At 45.9% G+C, this 13,923-nt stretch overlaps 2 protein-coding genes and 3 gene segments (V, D, J or C); all 5 read left to right on the top strand.

Moving 5' to 3' along the window:
- The first annotated feature begins 379 nt into the window (after nt 1-379).
- Nucleotides 380-2,550, top strand: LOC124484732 (golgin subfamily A member 6-like protein 22). The gene is made up of 2 exons (XM_047045805.1): nt 380-652; nt 1,113-2,550. The coding sequence occupies exon 2, from the start codon at nt 1,113-1,115 to the stop codon at nt 2,025-2,027; it is 915 nt and encodes a 304-aa protein (XP_046901761.1). The 5' UTR covers nt 380-652; the 3' UTR covers nt 2,028-2,550.
- LOC124489014 (histone-lysine N-methyltransferase, H3 lysine-79 specific-like) lies at nt 2,045-2,575 on the top strand. The gene is made up of 2 exons (XM_047051620.1): nt 2,045-2,330; nt 2,475-2,575. Exons 1-2 carry the CDS (start codon nt 2,045-2,047, stop codon nt 2,573-2,575), a joined length of 387 nt encoding a protein of 128 aa, XP_046907576.1.
- A 4,538-nt stretch (nt 2,576-7,113) lies between these two features.
- Nucleotides 7,114-8,094, top strand: LOC124489006. The segment is given in 3 exon segments: nt 7,114-7,475; nt 7,607-7,953; nt 8,074-8,094. Coding segments are annotated over 3 exon segments (444 nt in total).
- Nucleotides 8,095-9,301: 1,207 nt separating this feature from the next.
- Nucleotides 9,302-9,853, top strand: LOC124488995. The segment is given in 2 exon segments: nt 9,302-9,406; nt 9,531-9,853. Coding segments are annotated over 2 exon segments (375 nt in total).
- Nucleotides 9,854-11,901: 2,048 nt separating this feature from the next.
- LOC124484788 lies at nt 11,902-12,929 on the top strand. The segment is given in 3 exon segments: nt 11,902-11,977; nt 12,111-12,458; nt 12,590-12,929. Coding segments are annotated over 3 exon segments (435 nt in total).
- The last annotated feature ends 994 nt before the right edge of the window (nt 12,930-13,923 follow it).

The raw sequence follows: 13,923 nt of genomic DNA, 5'->3' as shown, positions 1-13,923 counted from the left end.
GGAGATGGAGGGTGCAAGAGAAAAAGAAGCACTGAAAAGGGAATTTGAAGAGATGCAGAGACGAGAGAAGGAGAGGGAGAGACAGAGAGAACTGGAAAGAGAGAGTGAGGCCGCGAGACAAAAAGAGGATCTTCGGAGGGAATTTGAAGGACTTGAAGAGAAGGTGAGACAAAGAGACATTGAACGTCAACAAGAACAAGAGAGACAAGCGGAGGAGGAAAAGAGACAGAAAGAACTAGAAAGAGAGAGGGAGGACGCAAGACAAAAAGAGGAAATTCAGAAAGAACTAGAAAGACAGATCAAGTTTGACAGAAAGGCCAAACAGGAGATGGAGGGTGCAAGAGAAAAAGAAGCACTGAAAAGGGAATTTGAAGAGATGCAGAGACGAGAGAAGGAGAGGGAGAGACAGAGAGAACTGGAAAGAGAGAGTGAGGCCGCGAGACAAAAAGAGGATCTTCGGAGGGAATTTGAAGGACTTGAAGAGAAGGTGAGACAAAGAGACATTGAACGACAACAAGAACAAGAGAGACAAGCGGAGGAGGAAAAGAGACAGAAAGAACTAGAAAGAGAGAGGGAGGACGCAAGACAAAAAGAGGAAATTCAGAAAGAACTAGTAAGACAGAACAAGATTGGCAGAAAGGCCAAACAGGAGATGGAGGATGCAAAAGAAGCACTGAAAAGGGAAGTTGAAAGACTTGAACAGATAGAGAGACTGAAAGAGACTAAAAGACAGCAAGAACAGGAGAGACGAGAGAGGAAGATGAAGAGACAAAGAGAATTAGAAAGAGAGAGGGAGGACGCAAGACAAAAAGAGGATATTCAGAAAGAACTAAAAAGACAGAACAAGTTTGACAGAAAGGCCAAACAGGAGATGGAAGATGCAAAAGAAAAAGAATTACTGAAAAGGGAAGTTGAAAGACTTGAACAGATAGAGAGACTGAAAGAGACTAAAAGACAGCCGGAACAGGAGAGACGAGAGAGGAAGATGAAGAGACAAAAAGAATTAGAAAGCGAGAGGGAGGACGCAAGACAAAAAGAGGATATTCAGAAAGAACTAGAAAGACAGAACAAGTTTGACAGAAATGCCAAAAAGAGAGAGGGAAAGTCAGGAGATGGAGGATGCAAAAGAAAAAGAAGCACTGAAAAGGAAAGTTGAAGAACTTGACCAGATAGAGAGACTGAAAGAGACTAAAAGACAGCAAGAACAGGAGAGACAGGAGGAGGAAGGGAGACAGAAAGAACTAAAAAGAGAGAGGGAGGAGGAGAGACACAAAGCAGACATGCAGAGGGAACTTGACAAAAAGGGAGAAATCCAAGAAGAGCAGCGGACTGAAGCAGAGGACCACAGACTTGCCATGAAGACAGAGCAACAACAAGTGGTCACTGAGGAAAGAAGGGGTGAGGTTGGAGAAATGGATCAAATGGAGCAAGACAGTGAGCAGGAAAGGAAAAGGCTCGAGACGGAAAGCCAAGAGGAGGGAAGAAAAAGAGAGATGGAAATAAAAATGGAGGAGAGGAGGCAGAGAGAAGAGCATAGAAAAGCCATGGAGCTGAGATGGAGACAAAAAGGAGACAGGAGATGGAAAGAGAAAGAATTGAAGAGACAGAAAGAGCTTGAGAAAAAGTCAGAGGAAGAGGTCAAACAACATGAGGAGAAAGGAGACAAGGAGAAAGAGTGGATGGAGGCGGAAATGGAGAGACTAAAAGAGAGGGACAAAACCCAGTTGGCCAGGTTATATAAAATGAGAGAAAAAGCTGCAGATAACTTTTGGCTCCAAACAACATTGGACAAGCAAATAGAGTTGGTTAAAGATAGGGAGAGAATTATGAGAGAGGATGCAAAAATGAAAGAATCAGAGAAGAGATGGGAGGAGGAGGAAAGACAACGGCAGGAATGCGGACAAGAGTCCGATGAGGCAAGACGACAGTGGCAGGAGAAGCATAGACTAGCAGTCATGAGGAGAAAGAGAATAGGAGAGCCATCGAGGAAAGGAGTCAGTACAGGAGAGAAGAGGAGCAAAGAATAAAAGAGATGGAACTAGAAATGAAAAGGCAAGAGAAACTCAAGGAGGAGAAAATAGCAGATACCAAGGAGGATTGCACAGTCGTAAAGAAGGACGATGCAGAAATGAAACGCAAAAGCAGAGAGAAGGTTAAGAATGCGTGGGGGCCAGAGAAGGAAGTGACAGAGAAGGAAGTGTCAGAGAAGGAAGTGACAGAAAAGGAAGTGACAGAGAAGGAAGGGTCAGAGAAGGAAGTGACAGAGACTGAAGAGTCAGATAAGGAAGAGTCAGAGACGGATGAGTCAGATAAGGCACAGTCAGAGACAAGTAAGAAATGTTTTTGTGATGTGAAAGTGTACTATATAATGATGTCAGAATGATTTAATTGAGACACTGTTGTAGGCTTGACAATCGTTATTCTGTGTGCTCTAAACCACGTTGAAGTATTTAATGCTTGTCTCTTGTAAACAGACAAGGAGAAGAAACGTGGTTTCTGGAGACAGTTCTGGCAGAAAGTAAAACCAAAAAAGAAGGCAACAAAAGAGGAAAAAAAAAAGAGCCAGACTGGCTGAGATTGAAGCTTATGTGGAGAAACTGAACAAGGAGGCCGACCGTAACATAAAGGCCTTTGAGGATACGTAGTCTACACCTTCAGTTGGGGCCTCAGATCAGACATGGCGGCCGCCTGGAGGGAAATCTGAATTCTCCCTCTTTTTGTTGCTTTTTATAGAGAGACCCTGCGCCTGCCCTGTCGGCGACTCGCTACCTGGCTCTGTGTTTATGTTTTTATGTTCCTCGTTTCTTGTTTTACTTAACTGTTTTAAGCTGTCACAGTGGTAGATGTGTGGTGAACTTCCAATTAGTAAAATGTTTGGTCAAAAAGTTTGCGCGCTTGGACTTTTCTTGTGGTTTTTCCTGTGGACGGAATTTGTTTGTGAGGCTGTGCGAGCCCAGGGGGTGGCTGCTCCGGCCGCGTCCACGTACACATACAGCCCGGATGAACTACGCAGCATTCGGGATGCTGCGGCGATCTGTACCCCCCCTCCCCTGGATCTACCCCCAGAGCTGAAGCGGAGGAAAAGAGGCCGACGGAGCGGCATGCGGGTGAAAAACAGGTTGAGGAAATTTAAGCCTGTTCTACCATCGGTGATTATGGGTAACGTTCGCTCCCTAGCGAACAAAGTTGATGAACTCGCAGGGCTTCTGAAATACGATCGGATGTTTCGGCAAAGCAGCCTGCTTTGTTTTATGGAGTCTTGGCTTAATGACACAATTCCTATGGATTACACGGACATGGATGGCTTCACAATTATCCGACAGGATAGGGATCACGTCATGACAGGCAAGCGGACGGGAGGCGGAGTCTGCCTGTATGTGAATGAACAGTGGTGTCACTCTGGGCACATCACAATTAAGGAGAGAGTGTGCGACAAGAACATTGAATTGCTGGCGGTGAGTTGCAGGCCCTACTATCTTCCTCGCGAATTTTCCAATGTCATTGTTCTGGTTGTATACATCCCACCATCTGCAAATGCAAAACTTGCAAATGACACTATAGCCAGAGCTGCTCACAGTCTCTTAAGTCACACTCCAGATGCTCTCATTATTATAAATGGTGATTTCAACCACTGCACCCTCTCCTCCACACTGCCATCCTTCAAGCAGTTTGTTACATGTCCAACAAGGAATCACAGGACTATCGATTTGTTTTATGCCAACATCAAAGACAGTTACACATCCACTGCTCTGCCACCACTTGGCAGCTCTGACCATAACCTAGTGCTGCTTTCAACCAAATACACCACACAGGCCCGAAAACAACCCACATCCACCAAATCAGTTCGTGAGTGGTCTACGGAGGCATGTGAAGAATTAAAGGCCTGCTTCGAAAGCACAGACTGGTCCGTGTTTAAGGACGAGGACAATTTTGATAGTTTTAACCGGATTGACAGTGTGGCTGATTGTGTTTCTGATTATATAAAGTTCTGTACTGACATGATCATCCCATGTAAAACCATCAAACTCTTCACAAACAACAAGCCGTGGGTCACTAAGGAAATAAAGAGTGCTATTAACAACAAAAAGGCTGCCTTCATGAGCAGAGATAGGGAAAAAATTAAATCAGCACAGAAACATCTTAAACAGGTCATAAGGCAGGGTAAGAGGGATTTTAAGGTAAAGGTGGAAAATAAACTTGAGGAGTGCGACACTAAAGGTCTATGGAGGGGCCTTAAGTCAATAACAGGTTATGGCACTGCCAGTTCTCACCTCAAGGAGGGTACTTTCACACCGGATGAGGCCAACCAATTCTTTGCCCGGTTTGAAACCATGGACCTCCCAGCTGTGGACATGGCAACCCACTCCACCCTGGGGGAGTCGAGGGGTAACCTCAGCCCCTGTCCCCCTATACCGGTCACAGTGGATGAAGTACGCTCACAGCTTTTAAGGCTCAATGTAAATAAGGCACCTGGTCCGGATGGGGTCATGCCACGAGTTTTAAAAGTATGTGCTGATCAGCTGTGTACAGTATTGCATTTTATATTTTCTTTGTCTCTGTCCCTGTCTAAAATTCCAGTTTCATGGAAAACCTCATGTATTGTGCCCGTGCCTAAGAAACCTAACGCCAGAGCACTTAAAGACATGAGACCTATTGCCTTAACCTCTCACTTAATGAAATGTTTTGAAAGGACTGTACTAGGGCACTTAAAGAAGCAGGTCTGTGCCTTTCAGGACCCACTACAGTTTGCCTATAGAGAAGGGCTGGGTGTGGACGATGCCCTCCTCTACCTGTTGCACAGAGTATACAGCCATCTGGAGCAAACCTATGCATCTGTACGAATAATGTTTTTTGATTTTTCTAGTGCTTTTAACACACTGCAGCCACATATTTTAGCCAGCAAGCTTTTACATTTTAACCTCAACAGCTCCACTGTTGCATGGGTCACAGACTACCTCACTAGTAGACCCCAGTTTGTACGGCTTCATGGTACTAGCTCTGGCATTATTACCACAAATACTGGGGCCCCACAAGGTACGGTTCTATCTCCGTTTTTATTTTCTATGTACACCTCTGACCACAGGCATAGCAGTGAACTTTGTCATTTACAAAAATTTTCGGATGACTCTGCCCTAGTTGGCTATATAACTAAAGATGCCAATACGGCTTACCAAACAGAAGTTGATAGCTTTGTCAGTTGGTGTGAGGATGCCCACCTGATTCTTAATATTGATAAGACGAAGGAGCTCATTATTGATTTTAGAAAGAAAAAAGCACAGGCAGCCCCCATCCTCATTAGGGGACAGTCAGTTGAGGTGGTCCCCTCGTACAAATATCTTGGTGTACATCTGGACAGTACACTTGACTGGAAATTGAACACCAGTGTCATTTTTAAAAAGGCCCAGTCCAGATTGTTTTTTTTAAGGAAACTCAGGTCATTTGAAATCAGCAGATCACTTCTTAATGTTTTTTATCACGGTATTGTTGCAAGTGTCCTTTTTTATGCTGTTGTTTGTTGGGGTGGCAGCTTGACAGTAGAGGACAGGAACAGGGTCAACAAACTGATAAAAAAGGCAGGATCCATTATTGGTATGAGCCCTGATTCTCTGGAGGTCATCACGGAGCAGAGAACCAGGAGGAAGCTTAGGACTGTCCTGTCACATGACGACCACCCCCTGCACTGCACTTTTGTTAGAAGTGGAAGGAGCAAACGTCTCCTGTTACCAAAGTGCTCTACAGAGAGATTCAGGAGGTCTTTTGTTCCTGCAGCAGCTAGGCTTTTTAATCATGACTGCTGATTTGATTTGATTTGATTTGATTTGATTGTATTACTGCACATTGCTCATTTGCACATCATAGTATTGTTATATTGTTATGTATTCCCTGTTTTAACCTTCTATTTTTACTGTGGTAGTGGACCACACTCCCCCTGTGACTATGCTTGTTTTATGTTGTTACTGTATTCCTGTTTTGTATGTTGTACAGACTATGGTGGCAAACCAGTTTCCCCATTGGGGATCAATAAAGTAAATCATCATCATCATCATCAATCAATCATCTCCACTACATCTACCGGCTTTTCCTCAAACATGAACCTTATCAACCTTGAACCAATGAACCTTAATAAAGTTGACATATTGACCACATGCTTCTACAGTGCAATGTTGATTCAAATAAAGATTTTAATTGATGCATGGCAACATCAACAAACAACATCATCAACCGTTAACCTAAGCAAACCAACACTTCCTTCTTCAGGTACCATGAACTACCATGTGATGACACAGAAGGGGTTGGGGGTAGCTCAGTGCAAGACAGCCTGGAAGAAACTATGCTAACCACATTGTGGATGATCACCCTCTCTCTGAATGTGCTGCTTTGGATTTAAAGCTGTGAAATGTTAGATTGTGTGTATGTAATGAGGAGATGGGTTGAACACTGAGTCAGCAGGGGGAGACAGACCTCAACTTTTGAAGATTGAGGATGTTGGTACTGAGGTGACAGTTGTGATGTCACTCTGGTAGCCCCGCCCTCATCCTCTTCATGTACAGGACCATGCTGAATGCCAGCAGGTCATCAGGTCGTCCAACAACAGAAGACTGTTCACCATGATCCTAGCCTTCATCCTCTGCTCTCTCTGTCTGCCCTGCATCAAGGGTGAGCAGCACAACATTTCAGAGAGAAAAACAGAATCATGGTTTTAGTTTATCTCATCACCACTGTTTCTCTCCACAGGTTCCTCTGCCAGTCAGTCAGTTCAGCAGACCCCCTCTGCTCTGATCAAGAACCTGGGAGACTCTGTTGACAAAGAGATCCTTTGTTCACACAGCGTTAAAAGCTATGATCGTATCCTCTGGTACAAACAACATTTAGATGGGGCTCTCCAGCTACTTGGTTATTTGTATATTGATTCTCCATATCCAGAAGAAGATGTGAAAGGACAAATCAGCTTTGAGGGAGATGGGCGTAGCGAGTCAAAGCTCTCCATCTCCACACTCTCTCCAAGTGACGGAGCAGTGTATTTCTGTGCTGCTAGTCTGCACAGTGATGCACCCTCCTTCTCTCCTCTACAAAAACCCTCCTGTGATAAGAGTGGTGATCAGTGTGTGAGCAGCCAGTCTGAGGCTGGCTCCCTCTCTACACCTGGGGCTAACGTCTGCCAGGGAATCAGGAGCAGCACTTTGATCAACGCTCACACACCACCACACTGGTGATCTGCTGATAAAGGTTCAACTGCAGTCTGACTTGTTCTGAGGACACACAGAGAAACAGCATCTAACCTGGTGGAGGAGGTGACAGGACTGGAGGTGGAGATCAGGAGGGCTTCTTCAGAGTCACGTCATTTCCTCCCTCCAGAGAGAGAAGCACAGCTCAGTCATGTTTCTGGTCAGTTGCTGAGATGTGTTCAGCTCTGACATCCTCATCCATGATCTCTCTTGTCATCCCAGTCTCTGTGTTGCTACTGGGGGCTGCAGGTACTGTCCAGGAACTGTTCTCTCTGCTACAATGTGGAGAGATTCATTCTCAGGTCTAGCTGAGCTGGTGGACCTCAACGGTGGTTTATCAAGTCATCGTCATGTCCTGGTTTTGGTCTCTGTGTCTCCAGGTCTCTCTGAGGGGAGTGATGTCACCCAGACCCCCAGCATCCTCTGGTCAATCAAGGGGCAGCCTGCTGACATGGACTGCAGTCACACCATGGGTGCTTCATACTACCAGATGTACTGGTACAGACAGTTACCAGGACAGGGGATGAAGCTGGTTGTGTTCAGTGTGCCCAGCAGTAATCCTGACTATGGAGATGTCAGTGAGCACAAATTCTCAATCACCAGGACAGGAGCAGAGAGGGGATCTTTGACAGTGAAGAACTCTTTACCAGAAGACAACGGCATGTACTTCTGTGCTGTGAGTGAACACAGTGATACAGATATCATGTGCAGCTGCACAAAAACCCCAGTGAGTTTTGATCTTAATTCAGAATGATGAACCATCTGATGATGTTTATCCCCATTATGGACTGTAGGGGGCTCTCTAGTTCCATTAATCCTCACGTCTCTAATGTTGCTGTTGCCTCAGACTTCTCCTGAAAGGTCCTGAGTGACGTCATGTGAGATGACAGTGTGTTCTGCTGACACTCCCTCCATCCACCTCCTCTGGGCAGAGTCACTGTGACACAGCAGGGGGTGGGTGTAGCTCAGTGGTAGACAGCCTCCTCCCTCTCAGTCAGTAAGCAGACTTCATGTGAACAGAACTTAAGAAACCGTTACAAAGTGCTTTCCTGCACATGTATCAATCCAACAAACCAACACAGAATCAAAGCCAGTCCCAGTAAAGACAACAGTGTTCCAGCAGTAACAGGTCAGAACAAGTCTCTACTTATCTGAATGAAGCCTCACTGGTAGAGCTTCAGCAGACAGGAGCACCATGATCATCCTGCTCATCAGCATATCCATTCATGCTGTCTGGGGTTCAAGTGAGTTTATATTCATGGCATTTTTAATTCATTTGCCTACGTGTTACTTTTTTAATAAAGGCAAAAACATCTTGTCTTCTCTCCTCTGCAGGTTCGTCTCTGAGTGACCAAGTTCACCAGAATCCTGCAGCCTTGTTGAAGAACCTGGGAGATTCTGCTGAATTTAACTGCCGACATGATATCCAGGGTTACAATCGCATTTACTGGTATAAACAATCCAACATTATGGAACTAGTGTATCTGGGATACATGCTAGCAGACTCAGGCAATCCTGAAACTGGGTTCAAGATGAAAGGAAGTGCAAACCAAGGCCAAACCTGCACATTAACCCTAGAGCAGCTCTCTTCAGAGAGCAGTGCAGTGTATTTCTGTGCTGCTAGTCTCCACAGTGGTGTAAATCCCCCCTGTTCAATACAAAAACATCCCCCAGACTGTGCTGTCTTTGTGGTAGGACTCCTCCACACACCTGCATGAAGCCACCGTCACCAGCTTTGATCCAGGGCCAGAACTCTGCTCAGCTATGAGGAGAGGAATCAGGTGGCTGAGCGGTGAGGGAGTCGGGCTAGTAATCAGAAGTTTACCGGATCGATTCCCCGCCGTGCCAAATGACGTTGTGTCCTTGGGCAAGGCACTTCACCCTACTTGCCTCGGGGGGAATGTCCCTGTACTTACTGTAAGTCGCTCTGGATAAGAGCGTCTGCTAAATGACTAAATGTAAATGTAGAGGAGGAGCTTTCCGATGCACCTCAGATGATGCAGGCCTTTTACTCACAAACACAGACACACACACACACATGCCCTCCCATTCCTACAGAAGCTCAGTTTGGAGAAGGTGCACCAGTGGTTCTGTTCAGAGCAGCTCTTTCCAGATCTAGAGGGCCAGCATGACTCTCCAAGCTCTCATCCCAGTGTCTCTGTCTCTACTCTGGCTCACAGGTACTGTAGGGTCAGTGGCTACATAGGAAACATCTCCATGATGGACTAGATAACGCTCACACGGTGTAGATGTTTACAAGAGCATCACTTCCACTCTGCTATGATTATAATCTCCATCCCACAGGTCACTGCCAGAAGAGTTATGTCACACAGCAGCCAGGAACGATCTGGAGTCTTGCCCAGAAAACTGCAGAGATGAACTGCAGCCATAAGAAAGACGCGAGTTACAATCAGATGTACTGGTTCAGACAGCGTCCAGGGGAGTCCATGATGCTCATCGTGTTCACAAGGGTTGGTCTGCAGCCGGACTACGGAGATCTCAGTCAAACCAAATACTCAGCTGTTAAATCTGTAGCTCAGAACGGAGCGTTCACCGTGAACGACTTGACACCAGAGGACAGCGGGCTGTATTTCTGTGCTGTCAGCCAACACAGTGATGCAAACTGATTGTACAGCTGAACAAAAACTGGTTTGTGTAAGCCTTGGGTTTGTTTTCCTGCATCATCAGAACAGATGTGGTGTCTGTCCTGTAGGTGGAGCTACAGCTCAACAAGTCCTCCAGCACCAGACTGGGGGTGAAGTCTTGTTCTGGATCACTCCAGAGCTCAGAGCTCCTCAGAGTCCCTGAACATTTCTGGACTGGGAGTCAACATGATCACATGTCTCATGTTCACAGTGATTTTATTCATCCTGACCGGTAAATGTTCTATTACACTCTGAATAATTACTGTTTAGATATGCAAAATGTGAATGATTTCTATATTGTAATAAAGTGTTTTTATGTCTTGTGTGTCCATGTGGTGGTAATATCTTCTCCCTGTCTGTCCAGGTGTGTGTCAGACTGTGGAGGTCCACCAGACTCCCTCTGATCTCCTCAGCAGAGATGGAGATACTGTGCAGCTCGTCTGCACCCACGGCCAGACTGACAACAGAGTGATGCTCTGGTACTTCCAGAAACCAGGGGACACAGCTCTCACACTGATTGGATTTATTAACTACCAGAGTCCCACATATGAGGGTCCATACAACAAATATTTTACAATGACGGGTGATTTCAGTGGAAGTGGAACCAAAAATGGCTCACTGTCTATTAGAAGCCTGTCTCTGTCAGAAAATAGTGCAATGTATTACTGTGCTGCTTGAGAAGCACAGTGCTACAGATCCTCTTTGTTCTCTACAAAAACCCTCCTCTCTCCTCCAGGAGTCGTTTGTGTGTCAGAGTGAAACACCTGCATCTGAGGTCTGAATTAGATCCATCAACATCATATCAGTACAGTCGGATTACATCACTTCCTGTTCCTGCTACAACTCCAGTAAGTGATGCCAAGTCCTCAGTTGGTCCTCCAGACTCAGCACTGATGGTCGCCATGATCAGACTTCTCACTATCTTCTCTGTTCCTTTGTTCTGGATCACAGGTAAGCCTGCTGACCTTACAGGACATTACATTTTCACACTACCAGGAAAATGACTTTAAACTGTAGTGTTGTAGTTTTACAGAAATAATCAAATTTGTGTAGAAAGCTTAAAGGATTGTATGATTCAGTATTACAAAGTAATACCTTTGTCTCACCACAGGAGTGTCACTCAGTCAAGAGGTGATCCAGACTCCCTCTACTCTCCTGGGAAAGCCAGAAGAGAAGATCCAACTGAGCTGTAGACATAACATTCCTAATTACTACATTATACTCTGGTACCAGCGTTCAGTGGGAGACACTGCCCTGAAACTAATAGCGTATGTTTATTACAAAAATCCCACTATTGAGTCTCCATATCAGGACATCTTCAATGTGAGTGGAGATGGTGCGAAAGAAGCCTACCTTCATCTCAAACTGAGGCAACCTGAAGATGATGGACAATATTTCTGTGCAGCCAGCTACACAGTGGTACAGAGCTCAGCTCCGCTCTACAAAAACCTTTCAGAGATCAACAGGCCCCTCAGCACACCTGTATTAAACCACAATAACAGTAATGTACTCAGAGGAGATAGATATCGTCATCACAACTACAGATGTTGCTTCTGTTGAGGGTTCTTACTTTGAGAGGATGTGATGCATGATGGTGTAGTTACTATTGTTCGCCAACAGGGGGTGCTTAACTGCTTAGAAAGTGAATGCTGTTTGATCTGGGCAGAAATTAACCATGGAATGCTTTCAATTTGTGTTTTTTGGCCACCTGTAACATTCCTCACAATTACAGACATTTCACACATTTCAAGAATCACCACCTGGGGCTCACGTCTTCCAGCAAATCAGGAGCAGCACTTTGATCAACGCTCACACACCACCACACTGGTGATCTGCTGATAGAGGTTCAACTGCAGTCCGACTTGTTCTGAGGACACGTCTGAAGAGCCCCACAGAGAAACAGCATCTAACCTGGTGGAGGAGGTGACAGGACTGGAGGTGGAGATCAGGAGGGCTTCTTCAGAGTCACGTCATTTCCTCCCTCCAGAGAGAGAAGCACAGCTCAGTCATGTTTCTGGTCAGTTGCTGAGATGTGTTCAGCTCTGACATCCTCATCCATGATCTCTTTTGTCATCCCAGTCTCTGTGTTGCTACTGTGGTCTGCAGGTATACTGTCCAGGACCTGTTCTCTCTGCTACAGTGTGGAGAGATTCATTCTCAGGTCTAGCTGAGCTGGTGGACCTCAACGGTGGTTTATCAAGTCATCCTCATGTCCTGGTTTTGGTCTCTGTGTCTCCAGGTCTCTCTGAGGGGAGTGATGTCACCCAGACCCCCAGCATCCTCTGGTCAATCAAGGGGCAGCCTGCTGAGATGGACTGCAGTCACACCAAGGGTGCTACACACTACCAGATGTACTGGTACAGACAGCTACCAGGACAGGGGATGAAGCTGGTTGTGTTCAGTGTGCCCAACAGTAATCCTGACTATGGAGATGTCAGTGAGCACAAATTCTCAATCACCAGGACAGGAGCAGAGAGAGGTTCTTTCACAGTGAAGAACTCTTCACCAGACGACAACGGCATGTACTTCTGTGCTGTGAGTGAACACAGTGATACAGACATCATGTGCAGCTGCACAAAAACCCCCAGTGAGTTTTGATCTTAATTCAGAATGATGAACCATCTGATGATGTTTATCCCCATCATGGACTGTAGGGGGCTCTCCAGTTCCATCAATCCTCACGTCTCTAATGTTGCTGCTGTTCTTTTAAAACCTCAGACTTCTCCTGAAAGGTCCTGAGTGACGTCATGTGAGATGACAGTGTGTTCTGCTGACACTCCCTCCATCCACCTCCTCTGGGCAGAGTCACTGTGACACAGCAGGGGGTGGGTGTAGCTCAGTGGTAAACAGCCTCCTCCCTCTCAGTCAGTAAGCAGACTTCATGTGAACAGAACTTAAGAAACCGTTACAAAGTGCTTTCCTGTACGTTTATCAATCCAACAAACCAACACAGAATCAAAGCCAGTCCCAGTAAAGACAACAGTGGTCCAGCAGTAACAGGTCAGAACAAGTCCCTGATTATCTGAGTGAAGCCTCACTGGTAGAGCTTCAGCAGACAGGAGCACCATGATCATCCTGCTCATCAGCATATCCATTCATGCTGTCTGGGCTTCAGGTAAGTGGGCTTTCATAAAAGGTGAAAATCATTCCTTAGCGTACATTTACATTTTATCAGTCGATAACATCTTGTCTTCCCTCATCTGCAGAGTCGTCGCTAAGTGACCAAGTTCACCAGACTCCAACAGCCTTAATTAAGGACCTGGGAAAATTTGCTGAACTAAACTGCAGACATGATATCCAGAGTTACAATGTTATCCTCTGGTATAAACAATCCAACACAGGAGAACTGCTGTATCTGGGATACATGCTAGGGACAACTGAATTTCCTGAAACTGGGTTCAAGATGAAAGGAAGTGCAAACCAAGGCCAAACCTGCACATTAACCATAGAGCAGCTCTCTTCAGACAGCAGTGCAGTGTATTTCTGTGCTGCTAGTCTCCACAGTGGTGTAAACCCCCCCTGTTCAATACAAAAACATCTCCCAGACTGTGCTGTCTGTGTAGTAGGACTCCTCCACACACCTGCATGAAGCCACCGTCACCAATTTTGATCCAGGGCCAGAACTCTGCTCAGCCATGAGGAGAGGAGGAGCTTTCCGATGCACCTCAGGTGATGCAGGCCTTTCACTCACAAACACAGACACACACACACACATCCTCCCGCCCTCCCAGTTCTAGTGAAGCTCAGTTTGGAGAAGGTACACCAGTGGTTCTGTTCAGAGTAGCTCTCTCCAGATCTAGAGGGCCAGCATGACTCTCCAAGCTCTCCTCCCAGTGTCTCTCTCTCTACTCTGGCTCACAGGTACTGTAGGGTCAGTGGCTACATAGGAAACATCTCCATGATGGACTAGATAACGCTCACACAGTGTAGATGTTTACAAGAGCATCACTTCCACTCTGTGGTCTTGTGTGTCCATGTGTGTCTTCTCTCTGTCTGTCCAGGTGTGTGTCAGACTGTGGAGGTCCACCAGACTCCCTCTGATCTCCTCAGCA

The sequence above is a fragment of the Hypomesus transpacificus genome, chromosome 3 (assembly GCF_021917145.1).
Source record: "Hypomesus transpacificus isolate Combined female chromosome 3, fHypTra1, whole genome shotgun sequence".
Classification (NCBI taxonomy): Eukaryota; Metazoa; Chordata; class Actinopteri; order Osmeriformes; family Osmeridae; genus Hypomesus; species Hypomesus transpacificus.
Note: the sequence above shows the minus strand (reverse complement) of the source record. Positions and strands in the feature narration are given on the sequence as shown.